The 27,053-nt window shown below is 34.8% G+C and overlaps 1 protein-coding gene across 1 annotated transcript in view; it reads left to right on the top strand.

Annotated features, from left to right (window-relative positions):
- FAF1 (Fas (TNFRSF6) associated factor 1) overlaps positions 1-27,053 on the top strand; it is a gene marked incomplete at both ends in the record, with an annotated part of 117,829 nt that overhangs the window by 28,817 nt on the left and 61,959 nt on the right. The window contains one exon of the mRNA XM_009578398.1: positions 21,357-21,443. Coding sequence (XP_009576693.1) covers positions 21,357-21,443 — 87 coding nt within the window. The remainder of the gene's footprint in view (positions 1-21,356; positions 21,444-27,053) is intronic.

Below are 27,053 nucleotides of genomic sequence, written 5' to 3'. Positions count from 1 at the left end.
CTGCTCTTCATTCTGGTTTATTGACTCTTTTGCAGTTTTTAATGAAAAACTTTCAAGAATTTCTTCATTGCTGCTTGTTTAAAAAAAATCAAGATGGTTCATCTGACTTAACTTTTCTAAATACTGTTTTCCCCTTACAATGTAGAAAAACATACTGTAAGTCAGAAACTTTTAAATTACTATGCTCTTTATACTTATTTTCTGCAATGCAGAGTGCTGAGTATGTTGAATTACACTTGAAAGCTGTCCCTTTGTGGAGGGAATTACTGAGTACGATGCTTGCCTGTTAGCTTTTCAAACAGAGACTGAATTTTCACTTATTATTATATGAATATCAAATGGAAATTTTTTCTTCAACTAAACTGTTATTCTTAGCATTAACGTCCGTAGTTCAATAAAATTACACTTTCCTAGGATTTAGAGAAGAAGCGTTTTTACGTTTTTGGTGTCCTTTTGTTGGTGTATATTTTATACACTGAATTTGCATAACTATGAGCATCCTTGTGGTTCAGAGGAGGAGCTGTTAGTACGGACCTGTAAAACAGTTGTTTTATTAACATCTTCACAGGGAAGAACCAGACAGAATAGCTGAATATGTAAATGAGCAGCTTGTGATGCTATAACTTGTCAAATAACCATTGATGCAGTATAGCTGAGCAAACTGTTTCAGTGTGTGCATATACAGTAGGTATTTCTGTCCAAATTAATATTTGCATTTGAAATACGTGTGTAGTGCAAATACATGAGAAGTATATATAACAATTAATAATATTTTGTGTTTGATGTTTACATACTATGTGCTCTGCATTTTAATTCTTAACGTTATCTGCTTCTTTAATCATCTTGAATTAGTGTTCCAAATGTATTGATTCAAAGGGATTTATTACTTAGTTATTAAGGTTTGATAGACATTTATATCCTTGAAACAGGTTGGGTTTGGTCAGTAGTTAGCTGACATTTTTTGAGGTTGCCATTTTGTTCTTCAAAATCTCAGACCATTTTAAAGCTCCTATGTCACCTTTATGAACGTTTCTACATTGTAGTGATGAGAAAAACTTTCAGAATAGGACACCGCTTTAATAGTGTTTTACAGCTTAGAACTGCTCTGTGCAAAAACACTGCATGGTTTTAAAATAAAGGTGTACTTCTAATCTGATTTAGTTAAACCAACATGAACTGTTTTGTGAACATTCTTATTTATCTTAGGGGCAGGTTGTTCTACTTTAACATAAACAGAGGAGGAATTAGATGAAGTTAAAGCAAAGTAAGGCTTGTCCTTGGTGAGGTAAAAAGAATAATTTAAACCTATATTAGTTAATACATGACAAATAAATCATAGTAAACCCCTTGTATTTACAAAACACTTAGTCATATAGGTGCAACTGGTAGAGGGCAAAACTTTGGTTTCCCTCAAGAGTCCCATCTTCACTATGCAAGCAAGAAGAACTACAGTCTATACTGAAACCAGCCGTACCAGTTGTAAAGTAATAAAGTAACACCAAGTACTATAGTGCCAAATGTGGAACATGCAATGAACCTCATAAGCATGCCCTTCTGTCAGTGCTCCTACCATCTTAGTATAACGAGCTTAAAGTTTTCCCTCTGAAGTGGCACATGTTCAAGTATAAATAAGGACTTTGATTTGAGGACCTTTTACAGTCTCTATTTATGTAACAAAAAATTATTACCTTTATAATAACATTGAGTAAAAAAAAAGAGAAGTGGCATGTTCTTTAAGGTATTTAGTGTTCCCTCCTGGATTTCTTTCCACGATGACTTTCTTGTTCAGCCAAAAGGAGTCCTTTGGCTTTGGTTGGTTTCATAGACAAAAAAATGCTTCTCAGACTTTTTTGAAGCTCTTTCTCAATTCCTTGCATTCTTCTGTTCTCCCGCTTGTGAACCATGGCTAACTTACTGTAATGCAGTTGGAATAAGGAAAAAAGTCAGTTTTGTACTCTCTTCTGTGACTGCTTGGCAATTCAAATGTATTGTTAAATTAGAAATTACTAGAAAGTTTAGTGTTCATATCCATCATAAATAAAAAGTTGTTTATACTTTTAATTTCTGTAAATGTGCTATCCATGTTCTACCACTGTTAAAATGATGACTTGTTGGGTAATTTTTTTTTTTTTAGTTCTTTGTCCAGTTTAGTGATAAATGTCACTGTTATAGAATAAATGTGAAAATACTCTACTGTATCATGAGGCTTATGGTGGTTTGGAGGAGTGCAGTGTTGCAACAGTTGTTCTGTGATGTTAGGGAATGGAGTGAGAAATGTGGAGCAGAGTTTACGCAAAACAAAATGAACTGTATTCCCAAAATGCACCTTAAGATAGCATATTTTTCTGGTTATTTTATAAAAAATGAAGACCTTGTAGCATCATAAATTTAGGGCCAATTCTGCCTTCCTGTCTGCTTGCGCAGGTAGGATGTTGCTCCCACAAAACTGTCAGTGACCTCTGGGAGTCGTGTCCTGCTGCCCTCCTCGTAGAGGTGTCCCCAGAGCTGGAGGGTGGGAGAGGGAGGAGGAGAGGATGAGCTGTTCTCAGCAGCCGTTTGCCCTTAGACTTCTGGTTTGGATCCTAGCTGGGAGTCAGTGTCACTTTATAGCTGTATTTAACTCCCTGTCATCCTGCTCCCCTCTTCCGCCCCATGTGCTGCTTTGAAGGCAGCCCCTGGGGTCAGCGGCAGCTTGGCTTCTGCAGGAGCCGCGCCGCCGCTCGGAAAGGGAGCCTGAGAAGCAGTGCAGAAGCAGGAGCCAGGCAGACCTGTCAATGGCTTTTTTTTCCCCCAAGTGTTAATTGTGGTCACAAAAGTTAAGTGTTTCTGTAAAATTAACATCTTGGTATTATGTATTTATTTTCCACCATGTAGCTTCGATGTCAGGTTTACTCAGCAGACAAGTCAAAACAAGAATATTTTTTCTAACTGCTGTTACAGCAAGTCTCAGCCTGGGATCTCAGAAAATCACAGTGTTCGTTCTGGTTAGCAGCTAATAGGAAACAATAAAGATTTAGGGTTCAGAATTTAGCTGGCACTGATGTTGGTGCAGGAAGAACAACCGCACACAGTTTACTCTTGTGAAGCTTTATTGATTCTTTTTTAAAAGGAAAGCTCTGATGAAAGTAAAAAGAGGCGTTTAATTTGCAAGTATTTCTACACAGTTTTTATTCTGAAATGTGCTTTTCTATCCTTCTCTATCCCTGCACAGTAAACATGCTTTAAGATCTTCTGATTCAGACAGATACTGAAAAACAGAAGTGTAAGCTTGTCATTTCTACTGTTCAGCTTGTTCATTTGGGTGATACTGGAGCTTTCTTACAGGTTAAATTTACGTCTTTCCCAAGACTAATGTCTGATGTGCATTTGTAAGTTTTTTTTTAAGACAATGTGACATTAGTGTATCCTCAAAATCTCCATCCCAGATTCTAATCTTCCAGTGACCAAGGATCAGATCTGGAATATCGCTCTTGGAGAGGTGGGCATATGAACAGAAGCTTTTGTTTTTCTGACGTTATTTGTATATCAAAGTCTAGAAACAGGTTCTTTTTTGTCACTAAGGCAAATGATCTTTTGAATTTCAGTGAGTAACTGAGGATATTTCTTCAAGTATAGATTGATCCCACGCTTTCAGAGTCTGCAACAAAGTCAAAGATATGCAGCAGAATCAACTGCAGAGGCCTTAGAATGACTTCCTGCTCCCACGGCTTCCTTGCAAACCATGATAAAGATTGAGTCCTCAGGGTGTCATCACTGGCACAGCTACCACAGTTGGCCCTATATTCGATAACTGGTATCTCAGTCTCTACTTTCAAAACAGTTTTGAAGATTTTGGAAAGGAGTGACCTATTTCCCCTCCAATCTGATCCGTCCATTTTCTCCATAGCTTTGGTGATAGATTACCCATGTTTCTTCTGGTCTGGAATTACAATTTAAAATGCCTGTCTCTGTGACACCATTACCAGCAGCTTTCTGCCATCCCTGCAACCTTTTTTCTTGCTGCTTTTCAGGAATTCGTTTTCACAAAACATCTGCAGGCAAGCCTTTTCTGGGTCTTCTAGTCCATCAGGCTTTAATAATGGCCTCTTATTTCAAGGGAAGAGGATTTTACAGAAGCTATTCCAAATATCTAAAATGAATACAAGATGAGAATACTTATCTTTAAAATAGGGGGTCTCAGTGCCTTTATTTTCACATTCACGTGGACAGTTTTGATGTTACTGAGCAGGTTTCTCTACTCGAGGAGGGTCAGTTAATCTGTTTTTCCTAACCTGCCAGATTCCTGTCTGTATGTTGCAGCTCATTTCTTGCCCAAGAACTATCTTTGACTGTGAGTGTGTCATGACTGCTATTCATGCACGTGTCACTTAGAGACACAAAGCTACAAAATAAATTCACCAAATTTATTGCCAGCAGTCACGCCATCCATGTGATGGGATACATGGCTTTCTGTCCTTTTCCTGATGATTCACGGGTAAGTGACAGCTCACTCGCCCAGGCACGATCACAAGCTCTTTACAGAATATTTTCAGCAGCTGTTGATAGTGTGTATGCAGAAGCCTCACGTACCCCAGTGTCAAGGTGATGATCACACATTAACAAGGACATTCAGAGACTTGACTCCTCTCTTAGAAAGCATTTGGTCTTTCAGAAAGGCCCATTCCCTTCTGGCTCATCTTTTTGAGTGCCCAAAGATGACGCGTCTGGATGATTTGGAACATTTCTGACAACCTTGGAGGATATCCTCAAAACTTTCCAGGTTGATCTCAAAACTCAAGGATGATCTTTTAGTTCCAGAAACAACAAAAAAAGTGCTAATGAATCTATTCCAGACCTTAGATCTCTTTAGCGGGCCTGTTATATACATTCTTGATCTGTTGGATGTGCCTCTAATTAATTTTCTTCTAAGTGTTCTCACATAGACCATAAAAGAGGTGATTATGATTTCACTGTCCCGTTTAAAACAATTTTAGATCCAGGGCATACTCTCTCTGCAGGTGAATGACCATCAGTGTGTCCCAGCCCTTTCTTCAGGTTTCCGGCTTGTTCTTGCTGGACTGTAACAGATTTGTCTTCCCCATGATGTATGTGGATACTTTCAGGGTTAGAGGGTGCTTGCTTATCTCTAGTAATGTATGTTCATCCTAATAGGTAGAAGTATTCCAGGAGTCTGACTAAAATATAGCTGAATTATCTGGTTTTGGTAGAAGTCTAAGTCCTTGTCTCTCATGGAAACTTATTGCCAAGGGATATTGGCGTATTTCCTGGATCTTAGAGTGCAGAGCCCTCAGATATCTCTTAGCTACCCAATGAGTCTTGTCATCTCAGCCCATTACCCATTAGTAGAAACAAGGAAGGTTACTGCTCAAAGCAGAACTTCTCTGTTGCTGTTAAATAACTGTCCTTTCTGGTCAGAGGTTTCCTTTGCCATTGTTGCGGTGAGATAAAAAAATATTTTGAAGTGTGTGAAAAATAAAGACTTGGTGTAACTCTCTTGTTGTTATAACAGAATAATAAAAAAGACTGTGCAGGAGCAATTCATTACTCTTTTCCTTTCAAGCACTTAAAAGAAAAACAGAGCTGAAAATATTTCTTTGGGAGATACTGAAATACCTCATTAGATCTTTCTTTTTATTGGCTATTGAGGTGATAATTCTGTAACAGGAACGAAAGTGAGGATAAATTTTGCTTTGATTTATAGAAATGTGTTAATTTGAGCTGAATAGATCTTTTCTGATCGTAATATTTGTTATCTGTGAGTATTGTTTTGTAATACATAGTTTCTAGTTTTATTTTGGAGAAAAAGTAATTCTGATGGAGACTCTGTTAATTCTGTGCAACATTGGAGGTATTTTTGGGGAAGTGAGTAGCTCAGTTTTTAATAACCTGCAATTTAAGTAATTTTTTTCATTAAATGGAATAGTGTTCACTGCTTAAAATTTAATAGTTATAGAGTTGCATGTTGAGCTAAGACTGAAAACCACAGCGAAAATAATATGTATGTTTAAATAATTAAGTTAACCTTTATTCAAATCTTTCTGTTTCAGTGACATGACAAGTTTGCACAGTAGAATAGTGAAAATGGTCAGAATAGCTTCATATTAGCTCTTTTTCTGAAGTGGTCGTTACATTTTTTGTTGTTCTGCAGCTGAATGGTAAGCTTTGTTAAAGACTGGAATCTACAGAAGAGGTAACTCACTGGAGTGTTTTGGTCAAATACTAATGAAATTGCATTTAGTTGTATATTCAAGAAATATTGACCCCTGCCTTCATGAAACAGCTTTGTGATTACAGCAGTGTGTTGTTTCTGGGTTACTCGAGCTAGACAATTCTCTAAGGTGGCTACCATTGAAGGTATAGTGAATAAATCCTTGTTGCATTGAGAGAGACTCAGTTGTGCACTCCTCCTAGTGGAACAGATAATGTAATTTTCTTTTAAAATTTTGGAATTTTGAACAGAAATGTGATTTTGGTATTGTGGACTACTTACACTTTTAATTTATCCAGTCCAATTCTGGAAGCCCGTTCAGGAAGAATGCCTGAACTCTGAATTACAAGCTGAAGAACTGGGGCCTTAGCATGTGTATTTTTGTAAATACTAAGCTATCCAACTTCCTGAAAATTCTGCCTTATAAGTTAGTATAAATGATCTTAGCATTTTTTAGATTTTGGCCCTTTGTTGCTGTCTCGTGCAGGTCCTGAGATGTTTCTAGATTATCTTCCCAGTCAAAACATTCTTCCTAATAGCAGTTTCATTTGAATAACCTGGAAATTAGTGGGGAGTGAGAATGAATGGGCACATCCCACATCTTGAAAATCTTAAAACGAAGTCCTGAACTTTTCTTTTTTCATAAGGTTTCCCCCTTATGAAAAATGCTCTTTTCTAGACAGCCTCTGTGACTTTTTTTTTGGTCAGCTTTTCTGTCATAAATGCAGTTCAAGCATGTGAAGCAGCTTTTGACAGGAGTGTGCCAGTATGCCTTTGATAAAAAAGCTAGGTTCAGCAAAACAGGACTTCTTCTCTTCATAAAAGGGTTGCTGCTTGTAAAGAAGACTTCCTCATTGGAGAGGCTTCCAGGTGATTTTTATCCCCAAATTGTTCTATGTACCAGTTTTATAGTTTACATTTATTGTTTTTTCTCATTTTCTGGTAACACTTTTCCTTCATCTTCCTGTGTCTGCATCTGCGTAGAACTTGGACTTCAGGTTTTCCAGTATTGCTCTCAGCTTACTGTGTTTTTTTTAACTGTCCCTAATATTTTTCTGTTATCTGATAACTTCTAATAGAGAACAGGAGTTGGAAGTAACCCTTTATAGCCTGCACATAGAAAAACATGATTTTTGACAGCTTGAACCTTACTAGTTTGCTTTCCCCTTCATCTTTTTGTATTCTACAAATACGTACGACTCATGTACACCTGCCACGAGTTCAAGTGCTGACTTGTTTGGGGAAAGACTTAAAGAAATTAAAGAAATAAGAGCCAAAGAGAATGCGGATTGGGGTTTTTGGTCAGGTTGCAGCTCTCCTTTTCAACACTATTCTATTTTTTGAGGAAATACATTTAAACATATTTAAATATGCTAAAAATAGTATTATTCACAAAACCAAAACAAAATTGTATGGCTTCTTTCAGTAAAGATAAAAATCTATATTCAGATTGCACCTTTGCCTGATGGATTTGCTAACTCAACAGAATTTCATCTCTGCTTTACTCACTGTCTTACTGTCTTTAACTTTTTAAAATCCTGATGAAGATCAATTTTCACCTTATCATGGAAGAGGAAGACAGGGGTATAGTTGACAAATACATACAGATGTTAGCGATAATGATTCTTGTCCCTTACTCAGAAAACTCTTAATATATTTTCACCTGTACTTCCACTGCTGCTAAAGTGCAATCTGTGTCACTAAAAAGAAATGAAAGAGGCAGAGATCTTCATATTTTTTTAATGTATTTTTAGTTCCTGCATTAAAAAACAAAGGCAAATCTAACATCTGATTTTTTTATCATCTTCTCGTTTTCTTTTTTTTTTTTTTTTTTAAATTAGAAAACTATTTCATATTGGCTTTGTTATGACAATAAACTTTGAAAGCTTTAAAATTGTTTCCAATGAAATTGTGTTTGGGACACAAGTACAGCAAAGCAGTGCTTTAAAACAGTACTTTATATTTTGCTTTGTATGATATAGAATAAAAATGATACAAATTTTTGTACATGTTAAATATGTACTAAGTGAAATATTTTTCTTTATCTTATTAAGTAAATGAGGGGGTTTTTTGGTGGAAGATTCCATAGTTAAAGATGTAAACCAGCAATTTCTTGCTTCTATAGCACAACATAGTTCAGAGCTGAGATTAGAGAAACCCTGTAGAGTGGCTAATACTCGAGGGCATCCCCAACTAGAAAAGTATGTGAATTTAGGCATGGGAGGAAGGAAGGATCTGCTTTAAATTTAGTGTAGGGTCACTGAGTCTTAATGATAGATTAAACAAGGGAGGTGGAATAATGAATAGGGGTATGCAATGTGTAGCACTAATACCAGAAGTCCATGGTTTTCACTGGTTATTTAATGTCTTTTCCCATATGTTTCTGAATAGAGCAGGTTATGGCAGGGATGAGCTAAGGAGTAGCTTTGTTAGTGAATTGTTAAATAGACTGAATTCTCTTTTTAAAAATGTATATGTATATAGGAAAGCTGCTTGTTAATAGTATAACTGAGCACCTTATATGCATATACCTTAAATGTAGCAATATTAGTAACTATATCTGTAAGTGATGTGTGTATGTTGACATTCTTAAAATACACTGTGCAGATTGTCTGCATAGTTTCTTTTCCAGTGTGAAACTAACAGCCATTCCTTGGTTAAAACAGAAATGAATTCCAGATTCTTTCTGAATACTGTTGATGTAAAGAAAAAGTGGTGATTTGGTAGACATGAAAATGAAATGGAGGAAGTACCAAGAACTGTTTTTGTTAGTAGAAAGTTGACTAAGAGCTCAGTAAACCTTATTTTATAATTTATTTTAACTTGAACTTAGAATAACGTTAATAGAATATCTATTAAAACTCAACCACATAAAATAATTTATTAAATTCATACTTACAGTGACTGAGAAAGATAGCACAGTTTACTTCAGTGTTGAGTTCAGACTGAGTTCTCACATGTAAGAGTCTGCCAACTACCTGATACCAACAACCTAGGTGAACCAAGCAAGTCAGCTGTTGAGTTATTGATGGGTTTCTGAGTAACCCATATTCTTTTTTGTGTGGTGAAGATACCAGCAAGTCTTTGAGAAAATGCACTTTGCATGTCATTTTTCCTTTGGGTTACAAATGTGATTGCAAGCTACACTGGAAGATGCAGTGCAAGTCACGCTAATAGCTTTGTCCTGTTGTTGCAACAGTACATACAGTATTGGTGAAATTACTATTTTCAGATCTGTGGCTCATCTTCCTACTGGCTGGCACTGAGAATAAAAGGGCTGCAGAGAGAGCCTACCCATCTCTCTTCTTTAAGCAGCAGACTTGCTGTGATCTTTAAGTGTAAAAGTGGTGGGAAGAAATAGTTAAAACATTGAAGTTAGAGGAGTGTTAGAGGATTTCTGTACATCAAAGTACTGCACAACACTCTGCACAACTGTGGTACTTTGCTTCACAAGATTCATAGATTGAACTACTTTTTCACATAATGTCTAAATTTGCAAATATTTTCTAATATTGATCATTTAAAAAAAAATTTAATAGATTTTATATTGTCTCTATTAGCAATAAAATATGGTCTCTCATAAAAGAGTATTTTATCAATTGTCTAGAAATAAGACAAGTAAACACATGACAAAATACTGATTTTTGTGATGTTCCATTTCTTAAACTAAAATTGTTAGGCTTATCACTTAAAATAAGGATGGTCTCTGAATCACATGTGGTTTATGCATTTTCTGACACTTTGAAACAATCGGTTTTCATTCTGAAACATGTTTGGGTAGGAATGGAGGAAGATGCTGTCCGTCAATGAAATGGGTTAAGGAGCATATGTCTTCGTATCATAATCCGAGATTTGCGAGGGGCAGTAGGATTTAGTCTCTCATTGGACCAAAGTGAAGAGAAATTTTCAAGAGGGAAAGGTGTTTTTTTTTTTTTTTAGTATGAATACAAGTGCTGCTCTTTAATTAAATGCAGTAAGAATGGGAAATCTAACTTTCGTTCATCTCCTAAAATGACCATCTATTTTACCATTTATTGATATGACTGATTACTTTTGAGACCCGTGAAAATGCACAAGTAGGGAAGCGATGAAAGACCAATATATGTATTTGTCATACTTAGGCTGTTGCAAACTAGTTTCTTTTGAAATGAAGATGAGGGTGTTTCTCTTCAAATAAATTTGTCAAAATTTTTCTTTTGTTCAGAACATGACAGCTGTGAAAATGTAACAGATCTACTTTCCACTGCAAGAATCACATCGACTATCTCTTTTGCTTCGAGTGATAATTCAAACCCTAGAAATAATCTTCAAGGTCCTTATGAGTGGGGACCTGACTATATCCAAAACATTCACTATGCTATAATTCGTTATGACAACTAGTTCCTTAAAAAGGAAATAACACAGCCAATACAAGGTACAGGAAAGTATAATACAGACTTCTTGCAGAAGAGTTCACACACCTAATTCCTGACAAAGGAAGTGGAACAGTGGAGCTGCAAAATCACACTTGTTTGTGCAGTAGTATGAATATATGCACATGTGGAACGGACAAGCTGGGATCAAGCCTGTGTAACTTCCATGCGGATTTTTTCTTACTTCCTAACCTTAGTTCATGTTTTACCGTTACCCAGTAGTGGCAGTAGCTTCTGGCCCTGGCTCTGGCAGGTCTGAGAGAAGTTGGGATGCACAGAAAGTGTATTTAGTAATTTAAATTGTGTTTTCATACCAATTTTAAATAGCTTGGATCAAAGTTACTGCTCTCAGTCATGTCCTTAACTTCATGATCAGTAAGTGTCAAGGTGTATTTTTCTCTAAATTGCTGATGTAATCACTGAGATAATTTATTAGGATTATCTATTAAGTCTGCTAAGTATGCAATCCATATGAAATTACTTGTCTCTTGACTCCCGATGATCTCTTTCATCAGGCTAGCCCAGATACAAACTGTTACCCTGGTGCAGTCTTCTGTTGCATTTAGTAGACCACCTGTTTCAACTAGTGGTTTTCATATACCTTTTTTTAGCTCCAAAGAGCATCGAAGTGATCTTAATAATTATGCTTTTCTAATTTGTAGTGTTTTTCTAATCTTTCCTGGCTTCTTCCTAGAGATATCCTAATTCAGTCTGCATATTCTTTAATCTATCAGTCTAACTTCAGCTCTGTCACAGCCTTGTACACTGCTGCAGCAGAGTCCAAAATAACCATCTGGATTTCATGTAATTTTCCTACCATGCTTTGTGAAGCACTCTGGAATCTGCTGGAAGGTGGTAACTAAAAGTAACATTTTCTGTAGTAAAACTAAGGTCTGATTTTTCCTGCCAGATGCAGGATCTTGCATGAGTATGGACCTCCAGAGTTTGTCCCGCTCTTTTTAAAGGGGTCTTAAAATGTTAATTTTTAATGGAAATAAAATACCTGATGTTTGGCAATTTATCAACATTTTAGGCCGTAAAAGCAGCTGGAATTGGGATGGTAGCATTAACAATCTGTTTTGGTGATTTTTCTGGTTTTTACAGCAAATTAATATCTTTCCTTGGCAGAACAACATTAGAAACCGTATTTACCCTCTATTTTGCAATTGGATGCTTTGTCAAAAGAGTAGTTGCCTCTTGATAGTGATCTGGTAATAGATGACTTAGTAGCAGTTGCCTGTTGTCTTTCATAATGTGCATAACGGTCAGTTAAAAGTTTCCATTAAGTAAGTACTCCTTGTGCTTCTTCATTTAGCTTAGTAATAAGTATATTTTCTCAAATGACCATTCCTACTGAATGGAAAAACAAACTAGGACTTCAGAATGTATCTTTTCTGTGTCAGTACACTATATGTAGAACAAACAAACAAAAACTTCAAGTATTATCATCAGTTTTACTTTGTTAGCAGAAGTCTTTAAGGCATTTTCAAATAAATTTGTAAAATTGTTTTGGCAGTAAGTCTTTGTTGTTTGATCTCTTTTAACCCTAATCACATCTTCCTTTCAATCTCTAATGTCACAGCTAGCTCACACTCTAATTCTTTCATACCCTATTTCAGCCTCATGCTTGTGTGCTGCTAAAATGATTTTTTTTTTCTTTTTTTTTTTTTAAATACTCGTGTCTCTTGACTCAATTTCTTAAGAATGTGTTTTCCCTTCTTCTTCTATAGGAATTTGTTTCTTCTTTTAACCTTCTATTAAAAATTTCAAAGGGTCATGCGGTTTTAAGTTCAGAGGGGATTATCACAATTAGGTCTCCTAGGCACTACAAGCAATGAATAATAATAATTACGTAGGCTGAACCTTTGCACAGTGCAGGCCATATAGCAGCAATCAGTAACTTCTGCATCAAGTTCAGAAGATTGTAACTTGCATTTAGCAATAATGCTCTTCTAGAAGGATAGCTAATTCTAGGTATTTAAAGATGGAGATCAGCAAAGAAGTTTCTTTATTCCACAGAATTAAAATGTGCATGTATGCTGGCAGAAAACTGAGGCATTGAGAAGCAAAACAACATTTTAAAGACAGTGAAACAGTTGTATATAGAATTTTAATATAGTGAATAATACAATATAATATAGTGAATATACTTAACATTTGCCACTTGCTGCAGCCCAGGAAAAGGCCAGATCCAAAGCAGTGGCAAAAAGTAGTATCTCATAGCTTGAAGAGAGCTCAGGTTAATTCTCAAAACTCAAACCTTGTCTGGGCAGGAGGCTGAGGTTTGGAAAATATCTTGCTAAGTCTTTGAGGGAACATCTTATGTGCTTGGAATATCCATCTTTTCAGATGATATTGTAGCTATAAGTATATATTCCATGAGGAAATCAGAAGTTCACGTGTCAAAGATTCAGTAAAGTTTAGTTGAAACCTTGCTTTTATTTTCTGTTTCCAAATGTGCAGGTTTTAACCACAAAAATATACTAATATTACACAGTGGGCCATTTTATTTTAGGTTGTGGTGTTAAGATACTAACTTGGCAGAGACCCGTTAAAAAAAAGTCAAATTACATCCAAAAAGGGTTGGTTTAAAAGAGGTTTAAAATATGAGGTCCAACGAATGAAATAGAAGATCATGAAGTATTAATAATTGTGAAATCTATGAAAGTAATTTATTCACAGTTATTTCTGTTGCTGAAAGGAAACTGCTGAATGCTTCTTTACAACCATTTACAAAATGTAATGAATTTTAAATGTCATTACATTTAATGAATTTTAAAATTATCTAGTGATTCCTAAACTGGATGGGCTTCTGATAACAACTTCTAGTTAAGAAAAATTTCTAAATTATTTGAATGAGTGTTACAGTTCAGAAATACAGTTGCTCAATGAGGCTATAAAGTGAGTAGGTAGTGTGTCTGAAAGTGTCTTTCTCTCAGCTATAGAACAAGTAGACAGAACATAGCCAACTAGCTTAGGAAAAAAACAGTTTATTTTTTGAATTTAGGACATTTAAAGTTTGCCAGTAGTATTTCACATAAGTAATTAGGACTATCTGTGGTCCTAAAGAATTTACATCAGTAAAATGGAATTAAGATTTTTGTTTTGGATTTTGTTTGATGACTCACTATGATGGATATAAATTGGGGGGAATGAGGCTATAAGTGCTTAGCTGGGGAGTGATGAATCCATATGCCTTTCTGGAAGTGGTACTGGTGAATCTGTCCTCATATCTAGTATCTTATTTCCCTAAATGAGATGGTTTTTACTAAAATATTATGGTGAATCATTTCTCTGTTAAGTTTATTGTCTGTTTATGGATTTTTTCTCCTGAAAATTTTCCTCCCTCTCCCATTTTAAAATACATAATAGCAAAATAATACATTAACTTTGCATTTCAGCCATTTAATCTTTTTTAGTAGTTACCTGTTTCTCCTTGCCTCATCACTCAAATTGGAAATAGTGTGGATTATTTGTGTTAAAGTACTCATTTAAACCCTACATATGTGAAGTTCTTACTCCACCTTTCCAACGATGAGAGGCAAAATTCATGTACTTCAATCTCTTTTCTAGATATTGAAACTAAAGAATTTGAAACATCAAAAAAAGTATGTGCTGCTTTTTGCTTAGTGTTTAATGTGATTTAATCTTCTTTGTTTGAACTCTTATCAGCAAAATGTCACAAAAATCACACATTATTTTCCAGACCTAAGTTAATTTGAATGGTTACATAATGAATTCAACAAGCTTTCTAATGAAGATATTGGCACAGTATTTACTGAGTACTACAGTACAATACAACCCATTTTTAACAGTAGTTTAAACTGGGTTTATTTTTGTTCAAACAGTGTTCCATACACTCTAAAGTGAAAGTTGGACGCGTTAGTGGCTTTTCTGTACATAAAGTCTGTTTAATTGCAGAAAAGTGGTACACGAAAACTTAGCAGAAAATTTTCTACTGTTTTTTTTGTGTTGTAACTTGCTGATGAATTCTGCTTTGTATGTGGCTGACATACAATGGACATTCAGGTTATCTTAGGGTCCTTTGGGAAGGTTTGAAATTGCATATTGTTTTTAATTTGAAAATGAAACAGTCCTAATTAGAGGGAAGAGGTGTACACACTACTTTCAGGAGGTGTACAAGTTTTGGTGCTTTTATTTGTTTCAGTTTTACTTGTCATGATAGAATAAGCAAGTAGTGTGTTTTAGACATTGAATTAAAACCAATTACGTTAGAATTTAATGCATTTTTATTCTGCATTAAACAAGAAAAGAGGTCTCAAAGCTTTAGCCTACTAAAGGGGAAAACTTAATAAATGCAGACCAGAATCTTTTCAGAGGTATTAAAAGCAAAACCAGTAATTTAAATGAAGAGCTGTGAAATAAAAAATTAGAGAATGTGTTGTAGTAAAACACACATTTGAGTTCTTGTGTATTTCATAAAAGCACTGAATCACAACTGACTTTTGGCTGGCAAGCTTGGGCAGGAGAGGAGTTCTTTTGCATTCAGTGTAGATTTTAAATATTTAGGTTGGAAGTGTATTTTTTTCCTTTAGGTTATGACAGAGTGAAGAGAGTATATGTGCAAATGTAAATAGTTATTTTAGCATAGTGAGTCTTCCTTGGAGAGTTTCAGTGGTATGAAATTCTTGAGAAGCAGATGCTGTTATTTAAAAATAGCCCGATTCTGACATCTTAATTCACTAATTGAAAGCATTCCATAATTTAAACTTCAGTCAGCTGCTGGAAGGAGAGGCCGGTTATCATTTGATGTCTTCAGAATTGCATTACTGTTTCTAAAGTAAAGCCTACACTAAAATTAAAATTTGCTGATTTAAATAACCTTCGTTCTTTATGGTTTAATATAGTTTATTTTATTGTGTATTGGAGATACAAAAAGGCAGACAAACTTGTGAGTGGAGCAGACTGATACCATTCCCCTCAAATGAATCTTGCATAAAGTGACCTGAGAGTTCTGATTTGGGTGCTAATGTTAGTCATGGTTCATACAATACATTACTTGCTATAGTCTGAATATATCCCACTTGTGGGTTGATGGCTAAAAATTACTGCACATATCACTTTTTAAAGTTAAGAAATTCAGTTTCTCATTGACTGCTGATAGCTTTTTCCTGATAAAATGCAAAATACTTTTTCTCTGCTATGGGAAAATTTTAAATATGCATCACTTATTTTTGTTTTTCATTTTCTCTCCTAACTTCTTCCATTTCTGTCCTGTGTCTTTACTATTACTATGGACCAAATCTATTGCAATAGGTTGTGGCAGAGATGCTGATTCAGAAATTCTTTCTCTCTAGTTTTACATTTCTATATTTTTAATAGTTCTTGTTAGTCCATAGTTAACTGAAATTATCCTTTTATCTGACCCGTCTTTTTGTTCATAACTACTGATAACATCATTATCCTTTCAAATTCACCACTTTATCACCTTTGACACTTCTCTATGCTTAGAAACTTGGTAGATTCTGTCCCTGCTTCCCATATATTACTGCCAGATTCCCGATGCTCTTTGCTATCTGTCGGTGGAATTTTGTCTGTCAGAGATGCTAAAGGCTTTCCTCTATAACCTTGAAGACTATTGCTTTAGCTGGTTTTGCCTCCTTTCTTTCCATCTTTCTTCACCAAAATGCTTTTGCTTACTTTGCATTTCTTTCTGTCATTGCGCCGTCCATATCGTTGCTGTCCCCTGAAAATTTTGCTTACTTGTCTTGGCTTCTTCTCTGTTACAATGTCAAAGTCAAGATTCTCGCTTTACTATCAGTGCCCCATGCAACCTTGCTCTGTCTGCATCTGATCTCATTTCCCCGCGTCCCCCAACTCACATTCCACATTCCTCACAGTCCTCTGACTTTATTGCTCCTTTTGTCTGCCTTTCATGCACTCATTTTTGCACTGTCTTTCATGCTGCCTATGTGCCTGGAACAGTCTTTAGCATCTCAGCCAATTTACAGCTTTGCATAAATTATATTTAATAATAAGACTAACAAAAGTTCATTATCTACATTATTTCAATTAACTTTGTACCTGCATAAGCGGAAAACAGCCTGAGGGAAACTACTGTTAAACTTTGTTGTGATTTGTTGTGATTCAAACACGACAGTGTTTGATTCAGGCACGACAGTTCTTTGATGATTCAGCATAAATTGAATTTTTTTAAGAATTCGGTAGGTGTTAGATTTTTTTTTTTTTTTTGACAGTAGATTTCAGATTTTTCTAATTCAGAGATAAGAATATAGCTACTTGTTTTTTGCTAAGTGAAACCACCAAAAGGTCATCATCATCACATTACCTGGTACTGACTTCTTGCCCTGTGATACATTTTACTTCATTTTATACTTACTAATATGGATGTAGAAGGGCTTTGAATGTTGGATTAACTTCATATCTACTAACAAAGTGTATCTTTTGTGTTTAACCTTCCTTCTAAACCAACATACTCCTCTGCTTAAAAAAAAAAAAGTGAAAGATAAGAAAGTAAGATTCTGCCTATATCTGCGAAGTTTTCGCAGTGTGTTGGCTACTTTGACATACGGGTTTTCTTAAAATATTAAAAGTTGTTTAATATTTTAACTCCCTTCTAACACCAGTGAAAATGAGCTGAAGGTGAAACTTCATGTGCTTCTCCGGCATCAGTGTATAGCTGCAAGACAGAGCATTCTGCAGGAATTATACATAATTTTCCAAGTAAAATTGCATCTGAAATATAGGGGTTTTTTTTTTGGTTTAAATGGTTGTATTGATACTGTTCACAGCTGAGTTGTGGAACCAAATAGATGTGCCTTTAATTTGTTTTTAAATGATCTCTTATATTCTGGAGATTATAATCTGAAGGGTGGCTGCCATAGTAATGTGCCAGTCACCACGGCATCTGAACATTATGAAAAGAAATTCTGGGCTGCACAAAGACAGTGCCACCAATTAGTATTTCGAACTGATCAAAGGTGGGGGACCAAAAAGTTTGCCAATAAATGTAGCTCAGTGGATAGCACTAGAAGTTAGAGTTTGCTTTACACAAATTTATAAAGATTTCAGTCCTCCTATCAATATCATGTGAGTTTATAAATAAAAACCTTAAAACAGACTTAATCCACTTACTATGCTAACTTTTTTCAGTTGCATGAAGAGTATAGCCGTAGGTTTTTGTTTCACTGGCCTAGTGAAGAAGTAGTTTATAGTTCTGCTTTGTACAAATCTTTAGAACTTTTTCCTCCTTACAGAATTTTTAACTTTAAACTGAAATTATGTCAGTTAATGAAGAAAAGGGGTTTTCTGTACTTGATTAGTAAATATTCCTAGTCTCTAAAACTTTTGCAGTCTGCTTTCTTAATCCTATTCTAATAATCAAACCTAAAATTAAATAGTTATTTAAAAGCAAGTTTATTTTATCTTAAATAATTGATTTTGGCTTGTTGTTTGAAAGAGGACTACTTTGGCATGAATTCCAAATCCAGTTATGATCTTAACTCAAGCAGTTTGTTTAATCAAACATTATTCTAATAAGTCTTACATGGTCCCCTACCCGAGCAGGCCTGTCTATAACAACTAGTTTATTCTGCGACGAGTTGCTCAACAGATGTCATTCTGGTAGAATAATGCAGCAGAATACTTGTGCGTTGGCTAAAATTACTTCAACTTTGATCACTTTTGTCCAGCACATCAGTCTGGCATTGTGCTTTATACCAACATAACACTTTACCCCGAGCATGCCTTTCAAGCTTAGAATAGCAGAGGAATGTTATTGAATTCAGTGCAGTTACAGATGAGTTAATGAAAGAAGGGAAATACTGTTTTTTTCATAATGCCTTTCTGTTGTACTTTGGAATTAGAAGGGAATTTGAGGAATGTGACTTCTGAGTTATTTATTTTTACTTCCGAAGGCTTTTTGCAAACGTATTATGTAGTTGTATTGATCCCACGTTTCTGTAAATAACTTTCACTTGTTATTCGAAAATAGCTCATTTTAGGGTTTTATATTGTGAAAATAATATTAATAAGACTACTTTGATGTATAATTGGAGAACAGTTATCTCACAGGGACAGTTTATCTCTGTATTTAATGCAAGAAAACTAAAATAGCAAGAAACGTATTCTTGTGATCACAGATCAGTATTGTTACATTTTGATGGGCTGTTGTGGGGTCAGTACAGAGTAATGACATCTCTTTACCTTGATACTACTGTGAAATGAATACTGCACAGCAGGCTACCTTCTTGTTAAGAAGCAGTGGAGAAAGGCTGTTTGTTTTGAACAGTAGGAATGAGATCATATACCAAGTTCTATAGAGTTCAGTCTTCCATAATTCCATTTTTCACAGGTGCGTGTGTATACATATGCATATAGATATATATAAGAATATACCATATATCTGTGTATTTGAAATGTATTTAAATATGTTTTTAATAATTATGATGTATTTGTATTTTTTAAAGCATGACGACATGCTTACATACGGGGAAGCACTAATATGAAGTGCATTTTAATTACTAATAAATACTTAAGTATTCTGTGTCTAAAACTAAACAATGTTCTTGTTTTAGCTTTTTAAATTAAAATATAATTTTAATTTTTTTTAATTAAAGCATAGATACCAGATCAGTCTCCCTGCAAAAACTCCTGAACAAAACCAATATTAACATAAATGTTATCGGGTGTACGTGTAATTTACCAGCTTTACAAAAAAAGGAGAGATATCTTAATGATTCTAAAACATCCAATGAATGTAAAGCTGAGCTGAAAATCCAATGTAAATATATGTTAGGCCACTGAAATGTCCAGATGAGGAACCCACATGGTCTGACTTTCTTCCTTTAGTGAGATGTAGACTCCAGACTTGGAAGTTATGTATCTTGCTGTTAGATAATAATTTGAAGCCATTGTTTTCCACTCATCTGTGCAGAATATTTATATTTATAAGGCTTTAAACTGATAGTATTGAAATTACTATCCACATAGCCTATATATTAAATCTATCTAGAAATGGGAGACACTTCACAGTTTTTACTAAGGGGCACTTTGTTAGTATGAAATATTACTACTACTACTAAAAGTAGTGAGAATGAGCAACAGTAATTGAATGGAGGATCTGAGAACTGGAAATACAGCAAGAGCACTGTACTTTGTGTTTGCTCTCTGTATGCCCTGAATTTTCTCAGTTGTATTTATTTGTTGGCAAACTCATGCAGCAGTGCCATGAAGAGTCTTTTGAAGAATGTTGCCCAAATCAACATTTGTGAGCAAGCATATGTGTGGAAATCCCTGCCTCCTCCCTCACCCCCCTTAGGATATTTACAATGATTAGAACAGTTCTTTTACCACTTAACATCTGCATGTGTATCCTTCATCCATGCATCAATGTGCTTGAAATATGTGCAAAATTTAAAAGAAAGGATCTATGCACCATTTCTCTATAAAGATGATCCTGAGAAAAAGAGTTTTGGTATTATTTCATTATGCAAACACATTTTTAGATGAATATCTACTGCTAGATGTTGCATATACATTCTGTACTAAAAATAAATGCCAAATTTTGAGGGAACATATGCACATTCCATATGTTTATATTACCATATTACCTTACCACGTATTCAAAACTCAACTGTGCTTCTGTGATGAAGCTATGGCAAGTACTGATTAATAGTTACGGTCAAATTATATAAAATGTCTGTATAATAGATCGCTTTGTTTTATTGTATTATGTCTTTAAGAATGGTAGTTTAGAATCACCTTTCATTCATTTCTTGAATAGGAAACCTTTAAATATATGGATTATGTTAGTATTTCTCATTTTGACAGATTTCAGCTTTCTTCCCGTTTTGTTTTTTTTTTTTTTTTTGGATCATTTTTTTCTGTTCAGACAGAGAAAGTTATTTAGGGTAAGTGCGCTAGACTGCAAGCTAGGTAACACATGCCGGCTTTTTTCTCTCTGTTATGTTTTTGAGGAGAAAGTTTTGTAACACTTGTATTTTGCAGCATTCTTCCTGTATTTGAAATTTTCAACTCTTTCTTCTTTTCCCCTTCCCTTCCTCCTGACAACCATTATGTGAGATTATTAATGGTAGTGACTTATATTTTAACAGCATAAGAAAAGGATTGACGTAAAAATCAGTTTATTTGCGTTTTATTAATAAATGTTTTAAATGGGCTGTCTTCATTGGAAATGTTCTTATTAATTAATATTTTCATGTTTAATATTATCACTTCTATTTTTTTAACCCATTTAAGAAACTTAGGCAAAAGTAGTTGTTTTTCTTATTGTATTAGTATGAACCTAAAATTTTCAGGTGAAAACAGAGTATGTTAACTATCAAAAACTGTAACAGAGTTTTTGTTACTACCTTCTGCTTCCCATCAGTTTGATCATTACTTTGTAATACTTTTTACTTGGAAAATTCGTATTATGAATTGTTTTACACATTTATGATACTTCAGTAATGATGTGTCATTACGAATGATACTTTATAGATTTTTTTTTTTCTTCAACATAGTTTGTTCTGTTGCTTTCGGCAGCACTGAAATTCAGCAGTATTGTACGTAAACCTGTGGAACAGATGTGAACAGATCTTCGAGTGTTGGAAAAACCTGTTTTACAATAAGTAATTGGAAAAAAGACAAAATCAAAAGCTTGGGATTATGATGAAAAGAATGCAGTTTGCCTGTATGCTTTTGTTAGTACAGGTTCTAAATTTTTTTTGTTGTTGTTGGTTTTTTTTGACTAGGTAAAGCGGAATGTGTATGACCTAACCAGTATCCCTGTCCGCCACCAGTTATGGGAAGGCTGGCCTCCTTCTGCCACAGACGACTCGGTAAGTAGCTTTGGTTCTCATTTCATTTCTTCCTACAAATGGCTGAATTTGCTTGGATTTTTAATCAGAATCACCCAATAGCTTTTAGTGTCCCATATGCAGTAACTTACCGTTACACATACTTCAGAGCTTTATCTTGAAAGATACAAATACTAAATTATTGGCTTACTAAAGCATGTGTCCATGGAAATTATTCACGTGTATCAAATTCAGTGCATGTTTTAGACTGGAAGGAGACATGTTCCTAGACTGAAGCAAAGCTGTGCAACATTGTGGAAGTTGAGGAGGTCTGTTTTGCGGTGATGGAACTTCAGGGAAAAAATCCCGTTTTTACATGTATTCTGAGTGCATATCTAGATATTTTCCGCAGTTGCGTCCATCAGATCACTGGTATTCTTAAACCTGTGTCTGGCTTTAAGCAGGAAGTGTTCCTGTTGAAATCAGTAGAGCGCTTCACTTGCTTTTAAAGTATCTACTTTGGTTCTTGCTGGACCAGTAAGAATTTATGGACATTTGCAAGATTTCATTTTGAAATAGTAAATAATATGTACACAGTACAATATGTATTCAATTTTCCAACATATTTTTCAGGTTTTATAATTACCATTATTTAGAAATGGAAGGAAAACTTAGTTGAGATCAATATGTACCCTCAGTGGCGGAATCAGCTAACTGTGAATTGCCTACAAATTCAGGAAATTGTGGGACTTAACTTCAGAATTCCATTAAATATTAGACTTGCTTCCTTGCATGGCTGTCCCTACCGTGTGTTTTACAGCATGTCTTTCAGTTTTGCTCAGACAATTTTCTTCTGGTAGTATGTTCCCAATGGCAGCTAGTGAGGTCCACCTTTATTTAAAAAAAAAAACAAAAAAACAAACAAACCTAAAAGGCTGAAATAGTTATGTAGTTATGTATGTAGATTTTGTGACCTGAGAAAAATGTAGGAAAAAAAAAAAACTTATATTTTTATAAAATCATTCATTTAAATAGGGGTTGAACCTGAGTATTCTACAAAGTGAAAATGCAGTTGGGATTTGCTTTCTCTGTGTATTAGCATTGTCTTCAATGCATTACTTTCCTGTCCATTTTTACTCCCTTCTTGTAAAGGGAGAAGAATTGCTGTTTGTATGGTAAGACTGCTGCTTTTTTGCTCTGGGTAAAGGATTTGTGCCAATTAAAAAAAAAAAAAAAAAAAAAAAAAAAAAAAAAAAAAAAAAAAAAAAAGCAAAGACTGTCTGAATTTCTAATATTTCTAATACACGTGTAAAGTATGTCTGTGGTAGTGTTTGCAGAAAGAGTAGTTAAGTTTGAGAGGTGGGTAAATCTATGTCCATGTATTCAGGAGCATATCTGAGACGATAGATGTAAGATCTGAAATAACAGCATGGTGTCATGTGGTAATTACAGTCTTTGAAACGTGGATCCATTTTAACATTTTATTAGTTTACATTAGCCCAAAAAAGAATTGGAAACTCAACACTTCTAATCCGTTTTCCCACAGCTGTTAGGTTTTCCTGTATTTTTTTTCCCCCCTTTCTTTTGAATAGGATACCTCACATATGTAAAACTCATAAATCTGTTTTAAATCTGTTTTTACAAGTGACATTGTTGCAGGTGAATTTTCCTCCTTTTCATCTTTAATGAAATTGGTGAATGTTGAGTCATCTGCTCCAAAGCAGGAGAGTCCTCAAAGCTCACTGCTCGAGTCTGGTGCAGCTGAGACTTGTCAGCTGTGTAAACAGATTTGAATGTGTTACCAACAAAAATATAATTAATTTCTGTCTAAAATTAGAGGCCATAACTTACAATTTATAAAGATTTAATGTTAGCAGTGACTATCTATGGTTCTGTGATCTGAACATCTTTTCCTTTGCAAATTAGAAATATTCAGTAACAATTACTTTAGTAATTAGTCATGACGTCTTTAGTTCAGAGGCAAATTTTTAAAATCACTTTTTCCGTCGTGATTTTTTCACTTGCTGTATTGTATAGTATTCCATTGCAATTAAAGAGTTAAAGAAAGACTTGATTAAAATACTTTTTCATTTACATGTTATGCAGCATAAGAAATACTTTGTAATACCACAGGAGGTTTTTTCAGTGCAGTTCTCGTTAACCTTTGGCTTAGCAAACAGGACAACTAAATAGACTTCGCATAATTGGATTCCTGTATCATCTTGAGTCTCTTATGAACCTGACAGACTACAGTCTTCTGACACTATAAGGAAATATAGTGGAGTCAATAGTCATTTAAAACATTGTTGCTTCATCTCCCTTCAGAGTTAAGATATGTTCTCTGCTTGTGCTATCTAATGAAATATGGGATACTGTATGAATTGTCAATAACACTTTCAGATCCTTTTGCACACTTTCACCAGGGAAATGGGTATCAAAACCTCCACACACAGGAGAATGTTTTCATGCTGTGATAGTTTGATTGTGGGAAACAAGGCATACGTAGTCTGTGGAAATCTCATGTTCACCATTCGGCAAGGGCATACTTTTAGCTTTTATCGTGCCTGAATAATTTTAACGCCGTGAATTATATCTGTTCTGCTCATTAAAGTTCAAACAAAGTAAATGTAGGAATTTTAAATCATTCCTGTTTTTTAACAAGTTTACTTAAGTAAAACTTCAGTTATATTAAAGACAACTTATTTGGTTTGGGGTATATATCATCAACTGATATAATGAAGTCTTGAAAATTATATTAGAAAATTGAAAAAGAATTATAATTTGCTTTAAATAGATTCACAGTTTGTTCTTAATTTTTGTTTTTATTTTGAATATCGTAACAGCCTTAACATTACTGAGCTTGTAAAATAAAAATGAAGCCAGAATAATTTACTAAAATTTCTGAAATGTATTCCATTTCTCTTTGCTATATTGGCTGAACTTGTAAACTTCCACTGGTAATTACTGCTATTGCCGAGTGGAATGAGAAACCTTCAAATGTGTATGTGTAAAAAAAAAAATAAATCTGAGATCAGTCATAGGTGGTGTTTTAGTTATGATTTTTACATGGAAACATTGTGTTTTAATTATATAAGAACAGATGACTTTTTGGATATTAGCTTTACACATGTATATTTGCGGTAAAACTTTTTTACCCCTTGAGGTCACTGATTTTTTTATTTATTTCGACAGGATGAGTTTTTGTCCCTGATGTTTCTGTTCATTTCAGTAGCATAGAACAGCAACACCCAGTATGGGAAGGAGGAGAGAGGTGGCTTTTGTGCTGCTTTTGTTCTCGGTATTGAAGCTAAAACTTTTTTCTTAATTAGTTCATTGGTTTAAGTCAGTGTAGCAATGAGAAATGCCTGCTTCTTCATAAGTAACGACAGTGATCTTGTCAAAATGGAATATATTTCTGCATGAAAAAGATGTAAAACTTTTAGAATGAGGTTTGGAGGGGTAAAGGGGAGAGAGACAAAGACAGAGGATGAAGCGCCCAGTGTTGTAACTGTGCTCTCACACGTGGATCCCGTACAGAGGAACTCGGCGTCCGTCCTTCTACCTGCTGCCGGTAACACTTTGTTTCCCTAAACAGTATGGTTGGTCAAAACCTCATATCCTCATTTCAAGACGAGTAACTGTCCTACTTTACTGTATAGATAAGCCAATGGATATTAGTTTACACAGAAGTAGGTCTTCAACAATTTGGCTGCACTACTGAAGAGTCACATTTCAGATGTGACACGTGTATAGCCACTAACGTACTGAGGCTCTGCATCATCCCCTGTGAACACGACCACCTTCAGTTCTGTGACGACTGTAGCAGATGTGGTTGATGTTCCTTAGCTGAATTTAATAATTCAGGTTATAATAAAAATTTTCAAATGCTTATGTATGACCTAATTAGCACTGCTGTTATATTTATCTATTTCATTGCTAAGTACTAAGCACGGTCTGTCTGCACAGATAGAAATAAAGAATGCTGATAATAGTGTTCTGGTACAAAGTCAAACCATTTATGACACTTTTTGGCTGATCTCCAGATTTTTGAAGAGGTTGAGTATTAAGCATCTGAGTAATTAGTATCTGGGAGTATATATTTCTTTCCCTTTCCGGGTCTTACAAAGGCTTTCTGAACAGAAAGTTCATTACCACATGCTGTCATTGTGATATGAAAACAAGTTGTGAGCTTTACATACACTGGCTGTTTAATTGTAATGGATGCCGTGTCTGCATTTACTGGATCGTTTGGAGTTTTCCCCCTGGAATTGATGTGACTATAGAATGAATAGTCCTGACAGAGAAAGTGTCTTTTAATCAGAATTGTAAAATTGACTATATTTAAATTAAAATACATACATCATTAGAAAATACTCAACTATTTTTTTTCTGTGTAAGAATATCATAATTTGGATTGTCTGTAATGTTAATTACTTTGCATGTTACTTTCCTTCTGGGGTTCTCATCAATCGCTTGCAGTAGAGTGGTAGAATGGATCTGGCAGGATCCTTTTAATTTAGATACGTAGAAGAATACTTGCAGTCTGATTTGTTATGTGAGTTCAGGAATATGGTAAAGTTTCAATTTAACGTTTATACTATAATCCCAACTTAGTAGCAGAAATCATTAGACAGTACCCAGTCTTGGAAGTTCATGGTAATCTATGAAGCAATACATTCATCATCATTAAGAAACAAAAAAGTAACTGAGTAATTTAATAAACAGTTCCTAAATGTCTTTATTTTAGGTAACCTTCTGACTTTGACTTATGGCTTGCTTGGATGTTTATATGTGGATGAAAGTATGATGAATTATCATGTTCTTTCCCCAGAATAAACAAGGAGGTTACAGTTGTTCCATCACAATTTTTTTTTTACGTCACCCCCTTGTGTATTTTCTATTTGTAAAAATTAAGATAAAGTGATTGGAATTAATTTCATTTATGTAAAAATTACCATGTCAGGGATAATCAGTTTTGTGTTATGTTTGTACTTTTGTATCACGAGATAATTTATTTTAGGATTGTCCAATTTTAAAACATAAAATAACTCAATTGAAGTGAACTACACCTATCACATTGCTTTCGGGAAGGATTTATTTCCTCTCTGCGTGGTAATGAGTCTTACAGAAGTGCAAGAAGTGCACTGAAGATCAAACCCCATTGTATCATTATATTAAAAATACAAGTCAGTCTAGTAGCTATGATTTAAAAAAAAACCAAACCCACAAACAACAAAACAAACAAAAAACCCAACCAAACAAAACCCCCAACCTTTCAGTTTTCAGCATTCTTAACCATGTTGGTTCCTGCTGGAAGAAGATGTTTTTCATGTTCTGCTCACACTTCTGCTTCTTGTGGTACAGTTTTAATGTTGCTTTTTTCAGTTGTTAGAGAATCCTGGAAATGAAAGAAATGGGAAATGCACTCTTTGCTTCTGTTTGGTGTAAGGATATTTGGGTGGCAGTAGCCGTGATCTCAGAAATCTGGGAAAATTAAGATCACCTTTCTTAATTACCATAAAAAGGGTTCTAGTTTTTATAACTCGTTTCATCCATGAATTTAAATGGTCAATAAAATAATAGAATTTAGAGGCTGATGTCATGTTTCTTATGCGGAAGAGCAGCAAGAATGGTTTGGGAGTTGATGAGGTG

Source organism: Fulmarus glacialis, unplaced genomic scaffold (genome assembly GCF_000690835.1).
Source record: "Fulmarus glacialis isolate BGI_N327 unplaced genomic scaffold, ASM69083v1 scaffold11120, whole genome shotgun sequence".
In the NCBI taxonomy this organism is placed as follows: Eukaryota; Metazoa; Chordata; class Aves; order Procellariiformes; family Procellariidae; genus Fulmarus; species Fulmarus glacialis.
Note: the sequence above shows the minus strand (reverse complement) of the source record. Positions and strands in the feature narration are given on the sequence as shown.